The 20,009-nt window shown below is 44.7% G+C and overlaps 1 pseudogene and 1 gene segment (V, D, J or C); one reads left to right on the forward strand and one right to left on the reverse strand.

The window, feature by feature from the left end:
• Positions 1-2,448: 2,448 nt before the first annotated feature.
• Positions 2,449-2,911, reverse strand: LOC119525040 (annotated as a pseudogene).
• Positions 2,912-18,088: 15,177 nt separating this feature from the next.
• On the forward strand, positions 18,089-18,903 carry LOC119525042. The segment is given in 2 exon segments: positions 18,089-18,240; positions 18,518-18,903. Coding segments are annotated over 2 exon segments (432 nt in total).
• Positions 18,904-20,009: the final 1,106 nt, after the last annotated feature.

Genomic DNA, 20,009 nt, shown 5'->3' on the forward strand with positions numbered 1-20,009 from the left:
GCCAGGCTGGATTCTCTTCATTTTCCTTAAAACATAGACTGTATTTCCTGGAAGACTTTTTGATTTATAAAATAATTGAGTCAATATAACTTAGACTTCCCATATATACATCCTGCCCCCAGATTTCCCCTATTAAATAAACATGTTTCATTAGTGTTACATTTGTTACAATTCATGAGCCAAAATTGATGTATTATTAACTAAAGTTAATACTGTATACTATATCCCTAGTTTTGTCATAATGCCCTATTAATGTTCCAGAATCCTGTCCAGGATAGCACATCCCACATGTTCATCATGCCTTGCTTAGGCTCCTGTTGGCTGTGACAGATTCTCAGACTTTCCTAGTTTTTGATGACCTTGACAGTTTTCAAGAGGACTGCTCTGGTATTTTGTAGGATTCCCATGAATGCCCCTGAGTGCATCTATCTGTGTGATTTATGACTATTTGCATGACCTTGATCACCTGGGGAAAGGAACTGGTTGCTCCATTTCTCCCCACCCATTCTGCACCTTTGAGAGAAAGTCACTCTGCACAGCCCACGTTTGAGTAGCAGGGCCTTATGCTCCAGCTCCTCAAAGACAGAACAACCACATCAGTCATTCCATCTTGTCTAGAGAGGAGATTTGTGTATTCTTCCCAATTTTTTTTATGAGATTAAGGGCTCATGTGTATTTATTTTATTCCTTGGGCTACAGCCCAATACTAATTTATTTATTTGTTGCTCAAACTCTTCCATCTTTGGCAACTAGGAGCTTGTTAGGGTGTCTCCTGTGGCCTTTTGACATGCCCCATGGAGGGGACCTACTCATTTTACTGCCCTGGGTGGCACCATCAGACAGACCAATGGGCAAAAGTCAGGACATACTCCCAGAGTGGTGGGTAGTCAGAGGGGCAGGAGGACCCAGACACCGGGACCAGAAGGGGGCACTGTTGTACTTGTCCTGAGAGCAGTGGGTTCTCTGAAAAGTCAGCCAGGGAAATCCTCTATTGGCTTTTGCACACCAGGGCAAGCAGTGTCCTCACTGAAAGGGGATATTCCTGCACATGAGGTCTGTGCCAGTTTGAATATATTATGTCCCCCAAAATGCCATTACCTTTGATGCAATCTTGTGTGGGTGGACCTTTTAATGTTGATTTGATTGTAATTCTTTGATTGAGTGTTTCCATGGAGATGGGACCCACCAAACTCTGGGTGATAACTGTGATTAGATCATTTCCATGGAGGTGTGGCCCCACCCTTTCAGGGTGGACCTTGATTAGCTTACTAGAGCCCTATATAAGCTCAGACAGAAGGAGTGAGCTTGCTACAGCCAAGAGGGACACTTTGAAGAATACACAGGAGCTGAGAGAGGAGCTTCATCTTACAGAGATATTTTGGAGACAGCCTTTGAAAGCAGTATTTTGCTCCTGAGAAGCTAAGAGAGGACAAATGCCCCCAAGAGCAACTAAGAGTGATATTTTTGAGGAGCTGAAGCCTGGGAATGAACATCCTGGGAGACAGTCATTTTGAAACCAGAACCAAGGAGCAGATGCCAGCCATGTACCTTCCCAGCTAACAGAGGGTTTTCTGGATGCCATTGGCCATCCTCCAGTGAAGGTACCTGATTTTTGAAACATTACCTTGGACACTTTATGGCCTTAAGACTCTAACTGTGTAACCAAATAAACCCCTTTTTATAAAAGCCAACCCATTTCTGGTATTTTGCAAAAAGGCAGCATTGGCAAACTGGAACAATTACCATATGCTACATTTCAGTGATTACAATTCCACAGTGATTTAACCCCATGGGGAAACAATCAAACCCTCTTCCTGTGCTCAAAATGGCTCAGTCTTCATAAGGAGGAGAGGGAAAGAGTAAAAATGATAAACAGCAGAATGAGAGAGGGAGGGCACAGAGCCACTTTCCCCTGGCTGGGAGTCCATTGCCACAAGCCTCCTGCAGTCTGCCCCTCCCCACCGTGCTTCCTCCAAGACTCTGCTTTCTCTCTCCCTGCACAACTGTCATCATGAGGGAGGGAAAGGGAAGCTGCAAAATATATAAAGTGACAGTGAGGATCCCAGACTCCAACATTTCCAGTAGGAATTACATTATTCAGAGTGTTAACATATATTATCATACATTATTTTTTATCATGTATACAAAATATTTCATAGAACACTCATATATTCATATGCATGTGTGTGTGTATATATATATATTCACATACAGCAATCATGTTGCTTATTCATACACCAGATACTTATAATCCTCCCACAATGAACACTATGAAGGAAAATATGCAGTTGGTAGCATGCAGTTGGCAACATAACATGCACAACACAACGGATGTATTTAATAGTCTCTGAATATCCCTCTCAGATCCCCTTATTTGGAGCATCACTTTATTAACTCTGGTAGATGTTTACATATTTCAAAAGGATGAATTGAAAACCATAAGCGTAACACCAGAATATGACAGATTTTTAAATAATTGATGAGTTTGTTGTTTTTGATGTTGTTGCTGTTTTGAACAGTAATTTAAAGTTTATTCCAGCTATAATGCAGGTTATTCTGACTTTAAGGTAGTATCACATGGCATACTTCTGAGTCCATTCCTGAGATATTCTGTTGTACTTATCTATGTTTTATAGATTGGTTGAATCTCTGGCACTAGGGGGTCATCTGGGTTTGGATCACATAGGAGTGAACAAATGGGTAAAAGAACTTTAGAAATAGTTAAAGCAGGAGACCACTTTGAGCTTGGAATATCAAGGCAAATACTGCCATTACTGTTAATAATTGGATGATAAATTCTTGTTGTAAATGCAACCTTAGGTGGTTTGAAGGGGTAATGTGTAGGAAAATGAATTGTCAAAAAGAATACACCACCTTGATATGAGCTGTCATTCAATCTAATTAGTCTCATTTTCCACCTTTTCTACAGAGCATCCTCTTGTTACTGCCTAATTGATGAATTTTGAACATTTATTTGTTCTCTTAGAAACTGGACACATTATGAGCTACTCCAGAACCACATATATTTTGTATATGATGTGAAACATGACACATGTATCTCCTGTCATGGTCATTCAAGCCTGGGATAAGAGACTCTAGTTCATCCTTGAGGGGCCATTGATATGGAATGACAGGGAGGCTGGGGCCATCTCTTGCCTCCAGTTATGTGCTGCAAGAGAGACATTCCACCTGCATAATAAGGGAGAAATTGATACGAAATTTCAAAGAAAAACTTATATGAGATATAAAATGGGCCCAGGGCATATCAGCTATAATTTTCATTCAATTTATTTTTTTTGAAAAATTGTAGTTTTACCAAAAAATTATGCAAATATTCAGAGTTCCCATATATTGCACATTCCCCTATATTAACACCTTGCATTATTGTGGCACTAAGTTTATTACAATTGATAAAGCCAATATTATTATAATTGTACTATCAACTATAGCCCATGATTTACATTCGGGTTCTCTGTTTGTGTTGTGTAGTCTTACATTATTTGTTTGTTTTATTTTTGCTCTATAAACATACGTACAACCTAAAATTTCCCCTTTTAACCATATTCAAATATATATTTTGATGTTGATACATTCAAAATCCTGTGCTACCATCACCACCATCTACTACCAAAACTTTTCCCCCACCCCAAATTGAAACTCTTTACAATGTAAGCATGAACTCCTCATTCCCCACCATCACCTTGGCCCCTCATAAATTATATTCTTGTTTCTGACACTTTGGATTTGCTAATTCTAATTATCTCATAATTGTGATATCATGCATTAGTTATCTTTTTGTGTCCGGCTTATTTCATTCAACAGGTGTCTTCAGGATTCATCCATGTTGTCATATGTATCAGAACTCACTCCTTTTTATGGCTGAATTATATTCCACTCTGCATATGGAATACATTTTGCTTCTGCATTCATTGGTTGAGAGACACTTGGGTTTCTCTCTTTTTCTGGCAATCGTGAGTAAAGTTGCTATGAACATTCTTGTGAAAATATATGTTTGAGTCCCTGCTTTGAATTCTTCTGGATATATGCCTAGAAGTGGGACTACTGTGTCATAAGTTAATTGTATACTTAACTTTCTTAGGAATTACCAATATGTTTTTCATGGAAGCTGCACCATTTTACATTCCCACCAACAATGAACTAATGTTATTTTTCCACATCCTCTCTAACACATAGTTTTCTGTGTTTTTAATTAGCAGCCATAGCAGTGGGTGAGAAATGGTGTCTCCTTGTGGTTTTGGTTTGCATTTCCCTGATGGCTAATGATGTGGACCCTCTTTTCATGTACTTTTTGGCCTCCCATGATCTGCGCCTGCACACCCACATCACATCCTGCTCTCCACCCTCTGCATTAGCCCATGGGTGGTTTACGTCTCCTGCCTGTGCCTTGCTCTGGAAGGGGTGAGTAATTGGCCTGTTCTCATTTCTCTTCTATGAATGTCTCTTTCCCCTCAGCAAGTGCCAATTCAGACTTCAGGGGCCACTGCAAGTGCCACCTCCCCTGTGGGCTCCACATAGAGGGACACACTCAGCTCTCTGCTCCCACAGCATTTCCCCCAGATGTCAGAGCAGCTGGCACCCTCCTGGGTCATTGATAGCTGGATAAGTAGAAAATATTCAATATAACTCTTTAGCTGGAAAATGCTTATTATAGTCTTCAATAGCCAATAGAGGAAAAAAACCTGTTTCTTAAGATCACTTCACTCAAGCAGCTTTGAGTTATTCTGACCATGAAAAGCCCTTGTTAAAATAACTTGATCTTGCTCTAATCTGAACAACAAAATCTTATCCTCTGCTCCCAGGAACTTTCCCAGCATTGCCTGCAGTAAGATACGAGGGATGTAACCATATGGTCTCACAATCAGGCAGGACCTTGAAAAGCAAGCATGAAAGAGGGGAGGACCTGAAGATAACAAGCAGATGCTGACCAAACAGCTTTCTCTCTTTTATTTTTTTCCTTTCTGCTTTCTTTTGGCTTCTGGCCATTTCTTTGTCTGTTTGGGGTTATCAAAGCCCAAATAATTCTTCGCACTCTGAACTGGTCTTGGAAAGCTTTTTCTACCCTCTAGTTCCTTGTTGATGCATCTTAAATAAACTCACCTTCTCACCAAAAAATCTTGCTCAAATCTAGGCTCCAGGTGAAGGATGAGCTATGACTGCCAGGTGCATGCAAGTGGTGCTGATGACAGGGACAGGGACAGTTGGGGACATGGGACAGCAACACTTGCCCCATAATTTCCAACCTTATGCTACTTGTACTGCAGGGGTTAATAAATTTATCCATACCACATTACAGTACAACATATCCCCTGGAGATTGTGATTTAAAGTGGTGCCTCTATAACTCCTATGTCTACATATAATGCCCATGAAACCTCTAAGGACTTATAACAAACAAACAACAAAAATTTATACCCATACTAAGAACCCAAATTAACAAAAGTGTAACTGGCACCCTGCGGACAATGGTACCAGCCAAGCCCTCTTCCAGGTTTGAGACTCACCATGGAAAGAATTCAGAGATGAGAGGGTCCAGTAGGAGTAAGTAGTAAAGTTCATTAAAGAAAGAGAGGAAAAGTACACAATGAAGAGACAACATGGATGTGTTTAAAGGAGAAGCAGGCATTGAGTCAGAGTGGGTTGGCTTGTTATATAGGAAAGTCTCACAGTGATTTCCTTATCTCACCCTTGGAGCACCAGATGCCTTCTGCCTTCCAGGAGGAGAGAGCTTATCAGGACTTGTGGCCTGCCATCAGGGATCCAAAATGTGTCTTTGGGCAGGTGTTTCACAATCTTTATTATCCCATGCTTTCTGTCATTAACTAGGAATTTGTTTGGACCTATGATTTTATAGTTTTATAGTGTGGGGAAGCTTCAGAGTTTTAGGGGAAATTTTTGTCCCATTAGTTTATAGCTGAAGCTTGCAGCTCCGCATTAATTCTTTCAAAGTGGAATAGAAGACCAGGGGCCACAGCCTTGATGCCCTATTCTATCCCCCCTCAAAATAACAGGCAGAAATGACAACAAATTTCCATCCATAAAGGACCTGAAGCTGAAGGATAAATCATGCAGATGACAACCCATGTGTCTTCAAGAAGGTTATATATATATATATATATATATATATATAACTTCCCTCTGACAGAGAGGAACTAAAAGTTTATCAAGGCCCTTAGGATCTGCCTTGTGCCTGCAAATTTAGAAAGTCATCTGACAAGAAAATTTTATGTCCATCCTCCTCTCCATGAGTACAAATCCACCAGAGAACAGGTTCAGGCCTCTGGGAATAAGCAATGTGGCCTGGATGTTGGACACTGTGCTTTGTGAGTGCATCAATTTAAAGTAAGATACTGTTACTGGGTCAAAACTGTAAATATCAGCAGATGGAAATTGACAGATTGTTTTTGTTTGTTTGTTTGTTTTTTGTTTTTTGTTTTTTTTTGGGGGGGACTCCAGTTTATCAAATTCTTTATTTGGGTAACAGAATTGTCTTTACCCAATCCAAATAAAAATCTATGAATATCTTGTGAATTAAAAGTGGAAAGATTTATTTTTTTCTAAAGATTGCACCACTTTGGATTCCCCCAAACCCCTCCTATTCTGTATGAAATCTTTTTGTAATCTGGTCTTAATTTCAAATGAAAATATACCAGAGACTTCGGCTGGGAGGTATATAAAGACAGCTTATGTTAATTTCATGGTGATATTAAGAAGAATCTTCTCATTTTAAAAAGTTTTGAACACAATGATCCTATAGTCTGCATTTGTGTTTAACACCAAGAGGAAAGAGTTCCCAATGGACCGTATCTCATTTCTGCAGATTCCCCTTCACTGATGAGCTTGTAGAGTGAAGACACAGGAATCCACAGCTCCAGCTTAGCCAGTTGTTGAAATGATGCTTAGCTAAGGGTACATTTTAAAATATTTGCTATTTAAATTCAAATATTAGCTCCTATTTTATTTAAAACTGTTCACCATTGTTGATGCTCTCCAGGTGAACAAAAGGATTTTCCTGTTCCTTTGTGCTCCAGGTGGATATCCCCAGGGAAATACCCAGGGGTAGGAGGCCTCCCAGTCAGGATTGTGTGGGGTCCCTGCCATTGTGAGAGTCACTCCCTTCACAAATGCACTCCAAAAAGTGCCTCCTATGAACCCTGGAGGGTTAAAGAAATGCATTTTCTTATCATGCTTTACCCAAATTGGAAGGTCTTTCCCCTGGCTTATCCTGCATTTATCCACAAACTGCCTCAGTGCCCCCAGCTCCCTAAGTGTCTGCCTTGTCCCCTGTGTCTTGTCTGCATCACTGGCCTCTCTGACTTCTCAGAAACTCGGGTCTCAGGGTGCACACCTGTTCCTCTTTCTAAGCACAGCCACATCCTATTGGCCACCAGTTTCTGAGATGAGACCTGTCTCATGCCTCTGGGGCCCATCCCCTCCTCTGCTCTCCCTGCCAACTGGTTCCATCAGAACCACACACACCCCTAGTCTGTGGCCTCTGCTCAATCACTCACAATTCTATTTTCATAGCAACTGACCAACATAGAAGCCCAACACTATTTCCTGTTAGCAAATCTCAAAATGTCCCAAGTCCATAAAGGACAAACTGCCAGTTCCTTTGTGGGAAAAACAGGCCACTGTCAATCCAGTCCCAGGAGACCAGGTCTGGGCTGGGCTGTCCCCACCCCCTTCACTCCCTGCAGCAGTGCCCAGAATAGTGCACCTTCCTAAATGAACAATTTATTCCATGACTGTGGGATTTGTAAAGTCTGTCTCCTCATTGAGATGCCCTCCTGATGACATTCCTCTGGATTTCTCCTTATCACTCAACAAAACACATGTTGAATTTGTCCCCTTATAGAGCCCTCATTGATTGCCACAAGCACTCAAAATCTGAGGGCTTTGCAACTCTCTATATAATATGGTTGGTAATTTTCTCATTTGCAGTTATCATTTGTTCCCTCCTTTCTTCCTTCTAGATAAGGACAAGGATTCAATGCATATGAGAACCAGTTACTGCACAAATATGGAAATGATGTGATTAGAAGGGCAGCCCCAGCAATTTTATGTCTCAGAGGAGATTGGAGATGCACAGCCCAGCAGGAGCTGCTCAGGGACTGTCCCTACTGAGTTTGTCCCTTAGATCCTGCAGGGGGGGAGGTTGTGGGTGGGAGCACATGTGCATGAGCAGCCCCTCATCTGTCAGGCCACTCTGTGGTCCCAGGGGCTGTGTCACCATGGCATGGACCCCTCCCCTCCTCCTTCTGCTCTCACAGCCAAGGTGGGGATAGGCCCCAGGGACCCAGGGCCCCCTCCAGCCAAGGTCAGCCCCTCTGCTGCCTCCCATAGGGACCCTGTATCTCTTCTGGATACTATGAGCATCTGTGCCCAGCACCAGGACACCACTGTCCATGCAGTCCCAGAACCCCAGGACCCTACATCCTCTGCCCCTGGTGAAAGGGCTGCTCAGGGCTCAGGGCACAGAGTCCTCTGCATTCTCCCCTCTCTTGATGCTCATGTGCATTGTGACATGGCCATGTGCCCATAGCCGCTCCTTCCTCTGTTACAGGAGCCCCTCAGTGAGAAAGGCCCTTTATTAATGTCTGTTCTCTTGGGGCACAGTGGGGGGCATGGCCCATGGGGTTTGGGGACTGAAAGCCAAGAGGCAATAAGGCTGGGGCCCCCACACTCTCTCAGCATAGAGGCTGCAGTTTGATCAATGGGCAGCAGGGGGAGCTGTGGATCTTTCCCAGAAAATGCACAGGGGAGGCCCACCACTGTGTAGTCCCCAAGGCTCCAGGGGTGGGCACTGCTGCCTTTCTTTGCTGATGGAAAGTCAGCTCTGTCCTTCTGGACTCTGGCTTGGAAGAGTCTCCTGCTAGCTGCTCTGCAGAGGTTCCATCAGGTGCTTCCACTCTGACCCCTACTGGGGGAAAACATTGAGCTCATACCATAGGCTCCTCTTTCTAAAGTACAGGATCAGACCTTAGCTGGGGTTCAAGGTAGAGCAGAGTTCCCCAGAGGGAAATGGGTGCATAAACAGCCCATTCTCCCTGCAGCTCCCAGCATCAAAGAGAGGTCAGGGCAGCAGATCCTCAGCTCAGGGCCTCAGAGTCTGTGTCCACCATGGCCTGGACCCCTCTCCTTATCCTGCTCATCTCTCATGGCACAGGTGGGGACAGGCCTCAGGGACTCAGGGCCTCACCCCAGGCTGCAAGAGCTCACCTGGCCCAGATCCCCAGCAGCTTACCCCTGACCTCTGCTCCATCAACAATAATTGTTTTGCATTTTCCCTCTCCCAGCCTGTGCTGACTCAGCTGCCCCCTCTCTGCATCCCCAGGAACATCTGTGAGACTCACCTGCACCCTGAGCAGTGGCTTCAGTTTGGGGACTTCTGGATATGCTGGTTCCAGCAGAAGCCAGGGAGCCCTCTCCAGTGTCTCCTGGGATTCAAGACAGACTCAGAGAAGCACCAGGGTTTCCCTTGAGCTAAAGATGCCTCAAGTATCTCAGGTGATCTGCAAATCTCTGGGCTGCAGCCTGAGGACACATCTGACTATTACTGCTGTACATGGCATGGGGGCTCTAAGACTTACACAGAGTTTCAGACTCATGGGGAAGGGAGAGAGAAATCTCTAGATCCCTCTGTCTGGTGCAGTCACCATATCACTGCCTGTGGCCTAGTCTCCCTAAGATGGGTGACATTTATTGACACCGATACAGCGAACCCTTGACTTTACTGGGATGACTGGATGTGAAATGCCAAGGGTCTGAGGCTCTCCCATGTGTCACTGACTTTAGGAATCTTTAGACTGACATGTAGCTGAAATCACACCCTCACCTCCACACTGGCAGAAAATACATGGTAGAAACAGGTTCCTCTCAGATACAATGAAATGGGCAGGATGAGGCCAACCCACCCAGGGCAGCCCCATAAGTTACAATCATCTGGTTGATTCTGTCAGTGCCAAGCTCACCTGGGGCTCACCCAGGGCTCCAGGCCAGTGAAAAGTGAGATTCAGGTGTGTTCAAGGGTCTCTTCTGAGCATGTCCATCACTCGGTCAACTCTGGAGACGAGCACCAGGCCCAGCTTGTGACTTTGGATGCATCAGCACAGGGCCCTGAACTGAGAATGAGTTCTTGGATGGAGTCTTGATTGCATCCCCTTTTCCCTGCAAACACCACACACATGCAGCATTGAGGCAACCACCTGCCAGAAACTGCACCAGGATCTTCTAAGATAAAATAAAATTCCACCAAAGGGGATTAAAAAAAGCCCCGGATATGGTGAATTAATATGGAAACAATGAAAATTAAGCTAATTTAATTTATTAATATAATTAATAGATTTTAATAAATACAGGTTTATTTGAGAAAGTTTACACATTTTCAAATACCCATTTGGAAATTGTTAAGCCCAGGAATATCCAGCAAGATTTTTGCAAATTCATGAAAAATGAGGGGGACATACACCACTGGATAATGAAAGAAAATTTGAAGCAAAATTAAACAGTGTTAAACAGTTACAGAAACAGAAATTTAATTAACAGCATGGAAACAGACTGATGCATGCAATAGTCTCAGGAAGGATTGTTCAAATGAAAATTCCCTTCTCCGTCTTGACTCTCCTCCTACTTTCTTCTTGGAGCCCTCACCATGTCCCATGGATACCTGGTTCTCTCCCTCCCTCAAGTATCTCTCAAACACAACATCTCAAAGGTTTTGCCATCCATGGAACCTCCCTCAACCTTTCATGAATTTTAAACTCCTACAGTCCTTTGTCTTCCAGAAGGCCACTCCCTCCTTCCCTCCCATGGGGAGCTCCCCACCCACTCATCCAAGCAGGGCCAATTGAAGGGCACCTTCTCTGAGGAACATTTTCTAAACGCCCCCAAATATTAGAGTTTTTGGTACTTTCCCAGTACTTTCCATATTCCCTGTATTATTTATTTCATTTTGAAAAGGCCTCCAGGGTCTTCAAACCAGCACAGCAGCCCCTCATCTGACAGTTGACTGATGGGAAACATGTATTAGCTTTTTCCAGAATCTTCTGTATTGGTGCTAACCCCATAGGTGCAGTTTTTGCAATTATAGCAAGTCCAGTAGACTTTCTGGAAGTGGAAAACTGTTTAGTAATCAAGAGTGGTGTGTGAGAATCACAAAAGGTAGAAGCCAGGCCATTGATGTTTGGACATAGAAAGTGATCTTGGGGGAAATAAGCAGTGGAGCTCTCAGGCCTTTTGGCAATGGTGTCATCCTCCCCTGTGACCAGCAGGGGGTGGTGTGGGACTGCCCTGGGTCTCCTACACTGGGGCTTAGGAAGGACCATTCACTTATATGGGTGGGCCATGGCCTGGGGGTCTGGGCCCTGTGCTCACTGATGGGGACTCAGCAGCTGCATCTTCTCTGCCTGGCAGAGTCCCCTGAGCAAGGAGCTTTGTGTCATCTCAGCAGCTGCTTCCTCCCAGGGCTCTCCCAAGGGGCAATTTCTCCTGTATATGATATTCTTAGAGGTACTAATGCATGACTTTATGTTATATAGTGTTGAACTGTGTATTTGTGTATTTGACATATAAAATATGTACAATATTGATATCAACCTTTGCTTTGAAATTTAGCCTATAAATATTGTTGTATAATTTTCTTTGGTCAGAAATATTTGGACTAAGTAATGCCACTTGGGTCAGGATTTTCTTCTGTGCCATTTAGCAAATGACTGTTTTTAGTCTACACAACTGGCAACATTCTGAGATCTTCTATTTGGATTAATTAATATGTTACAGTTGTCTCCCTTTAAACTCACGTGGAGTTTTCAGGAAGGCAGTCTAGCAAACTCAGAGCAAAGGCCCTAAGGAAATTTATTTCTCTTTAGAGTAAAAGCCAACATTTTCAGGGTAAACAGTTGAACCTACTACAGGCAATATTGTCTACTATCTCAACCCTCCAAAGCTTGCAGTTTGGGGACCATAATTTCTGCTTTTTAGTGTGGTAGGTGCATAAAATTGGGCAGCTAAATTTTTAAGTCCCATGTGCCTCCCAAATAAAAGAGCTAGTTATTGTAAATTAAGACTTGCAGATGTGACGTAGAAACTGTCCTGCATGTTTTGTAAAACAGGTGACATTTTCCAACCAAGCTTATGCCATTCAGTTTCCTGTTGATCACAACCTTGTATAAAATGCTGTATAAAACATTGTATAAAATGTCCAAGGGGGGGCAAATTATTATTTTGAGTGCTTTGAATTACTTTGCATGGTCTCATTTGATATAATTAAAAAGAAAATAATTGGTAGAAGAATTATGTTTTCCACAACAAAAACTTTAAATGATTTTTTGATATTCTGTTCTTATGAATTTGATCAGCTATATAAAATGGCTTGCATTCTTGCACACAAAAAATATTTCTTAGATTGAGAAATGGTAAAAGAAATCATTTTAATTATGTAAATTTTAATACAATTAAATACAGTTTAGTAAAAATAAAATCTCTTTATACCACTGGACCCATTAGAAACCAGAACTTTCTAACAATATGAAAGAAAGATTTGCTCAATATTCCAAATTTGCAAGTACAATTCTTTAGCCTTAGATTAATTGTACAATATAAGACATGGCACAATAAATACATAGTCTACTGTGTATTAAAGGACTCCCAAATCCACAATGAAATAGAGCCTGAAAAACTGAATTTTTTGCATAGGTATACTTTGAATCTTTTACATCTTTGACAAAATAACTTTCTATATATGAAAAAATTATATGTAACAAAATAGATGCATTTCAGCTATGATAGCCCCCCCAAAAAAAACCCAGATTTATTAGATGGATTTTTCAAAAGGCTGATGTTTTCTTGTTGATCCTTTCCATTTTATAGAACACATTGTAGCAGTCATGCTCATTTTTCTCCACAGAATCTAGGAAAAGCCTCTGGATCTGGGTGTTATAATCAGTCAGTGCATCTGTGCAAATGCTGTGAGTCACCTCCATTCATGGAACTGATGGAAGAAGTAAAAGACAATGGATGAAGGATCCTGGCCTCTTGTCAGTCATGGAAGACTTTGACAAACTGTACTGTATTGTGAAATGCTCTTCAATACTTTCTTTAATCTCAAGGAATGATTGCCAAATCATTAATAATCAAGTAAAAACAGTTATAACTTGATGTTTTCTCATCAATATCTGACTTCATATGAATGCACATTATATTAAATCCAAGTGTTGGAGCCAAGCATGCAGGATTTTGTAAAGTGGCTTCATAAATGAAAAAAAAAAAAAAAAAAATAGAACATTTGAAACTTTGTTGATGTGGACAAATTTAAAGCTGCCTTTAAATCTATGCATTGACATTTTGGCTGAGCAAGAGTTACTGAGTTTACTTAATCTGGGCAGACATAATGGTTTTGAAACTGTTAAGCTTTTGTTTCAAAGTCAAATCAACTCTCCTAGGAAAGTGAACCGATTTTGTCCATGTGACTTTGAATGTTAAAGGAAACAATACTTTGCTGCTCTATGCAGTTATTGGAAAAACTTTAAACATGGTTGGTTAAACAACTTGGATATTTACATCTATTTGAATACCAGAAAATTTTCTGAAATCTTAATACAGATCAAGTACTTCCATTAAAAATTAGTGTGCAAATTAACAGGAGATAAAATATATAATATACATCAAATTTCATAATTAGTGTGACAAAAAGATGGTACAATATCTCATGAATAACTTTGTATTCATTACATGGGGAAACATTTTTATATATTATGTTTAATAAAATATATAATTAAAATCCATTTAACTCTTACTTTTTATTTTTTCATGTGGTGAGGAGACACTTCAATTTCAGATGAGGCTCACACCATCTTGCTATAGGACAGTGAGGGTGCAGATGCTCTCAGATGAGAGGTGCTTTGGGTCACCTGGAGGAGGGAAGGTGGGTCTGGGGTCTCCTCCACCAGCAGGGGGCAGCAGTGCTGCACTTGGGAATATCCAGGAGAAGCTGAGGCTGCCCAGGTGGAACCTACTCACAAAGGAGCACTGAGGTGGGGGGTCCTCAGGTGGCAAGATTCAGGACTCACATGAGCATGCTGGGACCCTCCCTCTACCCCTCAGGCTGTAGCCATCATGCTCTGAGGGACAGACTCAGACAGACTGAGCTCCCAGCAGCAGCACTGAATGGTCACCTGGGCAGGGAAAGTGACAGAAACTGGTCCCAGCCATAGGGTCTCATGAAGCAAAGCTCAGGGGCATCTCCACTGGGTCCTGGGCTCCTCTCCTGCTCACCTGCTGTCAACAAAGGTTTCTCTCTCGAGGTGCATGAGGTCAAAATTCACCCAGAACTTCCCTCTTGGCATTTCTAGAGTCTGTAAATAATGGCAACAACCAAGAAAGTGCCTCCTGTGGCAAACACCTACCACCCCTGGGGATTGATGTGTCACTTATGAGGAATGTTGTCCCCTCCTGTCTGGAACCAGGTTCTGGGGGGAATGGTGCTGGGCCCTGGATGGCCACTGCCCCCTCAGTTACTGCCCACTGAGAGGTTTTGTCTTCCAGTAAAGAAAGAAATCCTGATGTCTCACTAAGGCCCAGCTTTCCTCTCTGAGAAGGGCCTTAGTCCACACTCTGAGAAACGCAGTGAGGAGAGGGCTGGGGACTAGCAGAGATGGTTTACATAAGGATGGGGTCACTTGAGAATGCTGCAAAAAATGTGCAAACATGGGACAAGGTGCACAGAAACCTCCTGGTGCATGAAAGACCAGTGGGCTAGCAGAGGCAGTGCCCTCCCCTAGGGGCTGAGAGGAAAGGGGAATTGTGGGAGCACAGTCAGGAAAATGGTTAGCCTGGCTTTGTGGGGACCTTGAGGTGAAAACAGGCTGCAGCTCAGTGTCCCCTCCATCCCCTATTTTCCATCCCTGACCCAGTAAAAGGTGTTTCTGCCAGGCCTAGGTCTCAGTTGACAAGATTCTTGGATTCAAAAGGCATCTAATCCTTTGAAAATAATCATGCTATAAATGGATACCTTGAGAGTGGCATCACAGAGAGTGGGAGAGTAACAAGATTCAGGCATCACTCATCCTCTGAAACTGGGGCTATTCTGGAAATAACCATCAGGATCAAGCATAATCTTGGAAACTGAAAGGACACTTACCACCACCATCTGGGGTGTGCAGGTAAGGGGCAAGGCTGGCAAGCTTTGCAGGAGAGTGGCATCCACACACCACCATCACCCCCAGTTCCTCAGCTGAGCTGCAGCCATGGAGATGGCAGCCTGGGTTCCATGGCCTGGACAGATGGCATGAAGGTGAGCAGTTGGGGACTTCTCCGTAAGTGTGGGCCATGTATCTGGGTCAGTTGGGCAGTTCTCTGGGGACCAGCTCAGGGCCTAGTTTGTTTTGCCTGTTATTTCCAAGCTGTTCCAATCAGAAAATATAAAGAGACACATGCAGCAAGGAGTACAGATTCTGAAAAAAATAGTTTGGAAAGTCACTGTACACAGATTTCAAAATCAGCCTGGGGGAAGAGAGAATATAGTTTCTCAAGTGATGACATCATAATCCTCAAAATGTCCAGTTTCCACAAAATATTACAAAGCGTACAAAGAAACAGGCATTTTTGCTCATTCATGAGATAAAATAATTTGAAAGAAATGACCCTGAGGAAGCCAGATATTGGCCTTGTTATTCAAAGATATTTAATTAACTGTTTATAATATATTCAAAGAGCTAAACTTAAACCATGGAAAAGAACTAGAAGAAATCAGGAAAATGATGTATGAATAAATATGGAAAGTTAATAAAGAGAAATTTTAAAAAGCCAAAAAATAGAAGTTCTGTTAAATATTTCCAGATGTTTTATAGTGTAGACACATGTGACCAAAAGATGCAAACAGCTGAATGCTAATCTTCTTCCAAAACATGAGACTGCAGTTAGGCTATTGTTGTTTTCCACATATGCACCAATTCCAAAAGGTACCCAGGAATATTCTAATGATCTGTTCTATGTACTGCACTGGCTTTCTATCATTCATCTTTGGTTTCAGTTCACAGGAAGGCTGCTGCAGCCCAGCCATCACACCCTAGCCCAGAAAAATAGGCTTCATGAAAGCAGAATGTTTCCTCCCATCACATGACAAAAGGGCCCTGAGACAGACTCTAGCAGCTGGACCTTATATTCCAATGGCCAGTGCTGGCACAGGGTCACTTTGGAAAGCAGGTGCCTGGCATTTAAATGAATATAACAGATGATGCAACATTAGAAGGTGCTGGGCATGTCTGTAGTTTCTTCTAACAATTGTGCTTATCACATTACCCAACACAAAAGATTGGAAACCTCTGGGGAACAAGGACCTTGTCTTGCTCACTGCTGAGTTCTCAGGCCCTGGGATGTGGCCAGACCAAAGCAGGTCTGAATAAATATCATGGGGGTTGTTCACCTCTGTCTGTCTTTGTTGCAGAAGCCACCACTACGCCAGATTGGCCAGGCCTGCAGAACTGGCTCAATTAGCAGCCAATCCTGGTGTCCTGTGTCCCCCAGGGCCAAGTCTCAGGGCCATGACATGACCACCCATCTCCAAGAGATGTGTGCAGGTGCCTCAGGTTGGCCTTGCCTCCTCCAACTTAAATGACACTGTTTATCCCATGCTTTATGGGTCACCTAGACTCTCTCTCCTGGTCTTCAGGCAGGTGGGGCCTCACAGAGAAGACTAATTCCTCAATGGAGCCAGAGTCCATGGATCAGGGAGTCTCCACCCTGAGTAGCAGGCTCTGCATCTCCCCCTGGACAAGGACACCCCCTGTGCCTCCAGCAGCCAAGGTGGAGCAGCCACCAGGGGGCAGCAGAGAGTCACCTGGCAAAGCCTCTGGGGATGGGGGCCTGGGTCTCAGGGGACTCTAATGAGGAGGGAGGGGAGCACCTCAGACCTGGGGGAGAAGGTGACCTTCCTGTTCTGAAAATATCCTCCCTGGCCCTGCTGCTCAAACCCTTCTGAGCTCACTTCTCTCATCTCTGGCACTTGAAGATGTGGCTTCTGTCTCTGACCACAGGTCCAGGCCCCCATGCTCCTCCCAGCCCACAGTTTGGCTACAATGCTGGGCCCAAACACAAATGCCTCATCACCTCTGTGACCCCAGAGGCAGGGGTCAGATTTTATTTTCCAAGATTTCTCAGTCCCTGGCACACATCAGTATCTATATCAACTTTCCTCAATTGGTTAATCACAGTATTTTTTTATTAATTCATTTTCTCCAACAACTGAGGACATTTATTTATAATTAAAAATCCCTGAGTTGTTACTGGGGCTGGCAGCCCACCTTCATCCCCTCACACAGCAGATGACACCTGATCTGTACCTGCCGTGAAGCCACACTGGGGATACTGAGGCAAAGAACTGATGACCTGCCCCTGGAGCTCACAGTTGAGGGCAGAAACTGATCAACCCTTATGGTTGTTTTAAATCTCCATGGCCCTGGCCAGGAAGGAATGTTCTTCTGGTTCTGTGCCTCAAGAGCAGGACTCAGGACAAGGGCACAGCCCCTCTCCAAGCCTCCTCTTGTCACTTGTATGATGGGACAGGAAGGCCACTGCAGTGGGTACTGGGTGGTCAGGGGGGTGTCATCCTTACAGCTTCCAAAGGTGTCGCTAGGATTAGATGCAGCATCTGAGCTCCTCCACAAAATACTGAATATTCTAGACAGGACACCTCAGGGACCTGGACTGTAATGCACACCCCCATCCTGAGCCAGGTGAGCACAGGGAGTCCCAGGGTCATTCCAGCATCACCCTGTGCCCCTCTGGCCAGCTCCAGGACAGGGTCAAGATCACCCCAGGAGCAGGAGCACCAGCTTCCCTAAAAATGCAGACAGGTGTCCCCTCTGGGCTCTACAGGGTCCAGGCCAGCCCAGGACAAGGGTAGGATGAGGTCTGGGGATGGAGATGGGCCCAGACTCCTGGACCAACAGGGTAGGAGAACCCTGTGAGCTGAGGGTGGGTCTGCAGGGGCCACTCCTCCCTCTGTGCCCCTGGGGGCTGAGCTCTTCTCTGGGAGCCACAAAACTCCCTCAGGACAAAACCCTGAGCTCTGGCTGATTTGCATAACCAGAAGCTCTCCTCAGCCAGGGGATAAGAGAGGCCTGGGGGAACCAGCCCATCCTAGAGGCCTGAGAGAGCAGATCTGGGGGCACCTCCACCATGGCCTGGACCCCTCTCCTCCTCACCCTCCTGGCTCACTGCACAGGTGCTGCTGCCCAGGGATGGAACCAGCACTGAGTGCTTTACCCCTGGGGCTCTGGGCCTCAGGCAGCCCTCTCATCCTCAGAGAGGCAGCTGATTATTGTAGTTTGATCAAGGGGTCCATCCACCTGCCCAGCCCTTTGTCAGATGTGATGGGGCTGATGTGAGAGGGTCTCTAGGAGATCCAAGACTCCCTGGAGCTCAGTCCCAGCAGGCAGGAGGAGAATCTCCCAGGCATGAGCCCCTCACACCAAGCTTATGTCTCTTTGCTCCTCTTGCAGGCTCTGTGGCCTCCTTTGAGCTGACCCAGCCACACTCAGTGTCAGTGGCCCTGGGACAGACAGCCAGGCTCACCTGCTCTGGAAGTCAATTAGAGAAGAAATATGCTTACTGGTACCAGCAGAAGACAGATCAGTCCCCTAAGCTGGTCATCTATGAGGATAGCAAACGGCCCTCAGGGATCTCTGACCGATTCTCTGGCTCCACCTCTGGGAACATGGCCAACCTGACCATCAGCGGGGTCCAGAATGAGGATGAGGCTGACTACTACTGTCTGTCATCAGAAAGTGACAGCAGTGCTTCTCACAGTGACACAGGCAGATGGGGAAGTGAGACAAAAACCCAGTCCCCTGTCTGTTTCACTCTCCCTCGAGCCCCAGGGGACTGAGGACAAGCAATGTGCAGGCCTAGCCCATTCACCCAGGCCTGAGACCCCCCAGGCTGCCCAGGCTGCCAACTTTCCCCCACCTTCTGAGTTCCTAGCCAGGTCAGTGAGTCTGAGGGATGTGGAGGAAATCAGAGCTGGGTCACCCTCAAGAGACCCTAGATGGGGTGCAGGACCAGAGTTCCCCACTGGGCTCAGAGGCCCCCAGGCCAAGAGGAGGGTACAGAATTAAGGCAGCATTGATGGGGCTTGGTGACCACAGCACCCACTGTGCTCAACTGCCAGGTACAATATGGAGGTGCCAGGGAGCTGGATGGAGCCCACCTGGAGACACTGTCCCTGCCCAGGGGACACTCCTGGAGGCCATGAGTCCCTGATCAGCACCTGCCCAGGTCACCTGATTTATGACCCAGAATTTCCCCTTTACCACCCCTGACCTCACATCTCTCCCCACCTCAAATTCCTCACTCAGGGGTAACATCACTGTACCTGCTCTGGCTTTGATTCCCAGCTCCCCCAGGTCACCCCTGTTCTCTTAGCTCCTCAAAGTCATGAGACCCTCCCCACAGGGCCATGACATAGTTCTGCCCCAGATTCTGCCCATCCCCTCTTTCCTCTTCTTGTCCCAATAGAGGTCCCAAGCCCAGCAGCCCTTGAGGAAGGTCTCTCCCATCCCAGAGAGCATCCTGCCTCTCATTTTCTCTCACACTCTCCACTAATTTTCTGCAGATCAGTCACCACTGCTTACCCTGTGCCATATTGAATTCTCTCTTTCTTCTGTCTGTCCCTCTGTGTGTCTTTCCATAGATATATAAACACATGCATTGCTCCAATAAGTTCAACATCATTCTCCCAGAGGAGAAAACTAAAAGCGAGCCTCTCCCATGCCATAGTCACGTTTCCTGATTTGCACAGGAATTTCTGCAATAGCTATTTAACTGTGTTACCAAGTAGGGCCCACAATCCCAGCCTCACATTTCACAGGGATTCTCTCCTGACATGACTTTCTAACCCAGGATCCCTTGGAAGCTTTGTCTGCTGCAAAGTATTGCAGAGAGACCCACAGGAAAGGGTTGCACTCAGTCTTCACAAGAAAACCCAGTGACTGC

This window comes from Choloepus didactylus, assembly GCF_015220235.1.
Source record: "Choloepus didactylus isolate mChoDid1 chromosome 23 unlocalized genomic scaffold, mChoDid1.pri SUPER_23_unloc4, whole genome shotgun sequence".
NCBI lineage: Eukaryota > Metazoa > Chordata > Mammalia > Pilosa > Megalonychidae > Choloepus > Choloepus didactylus.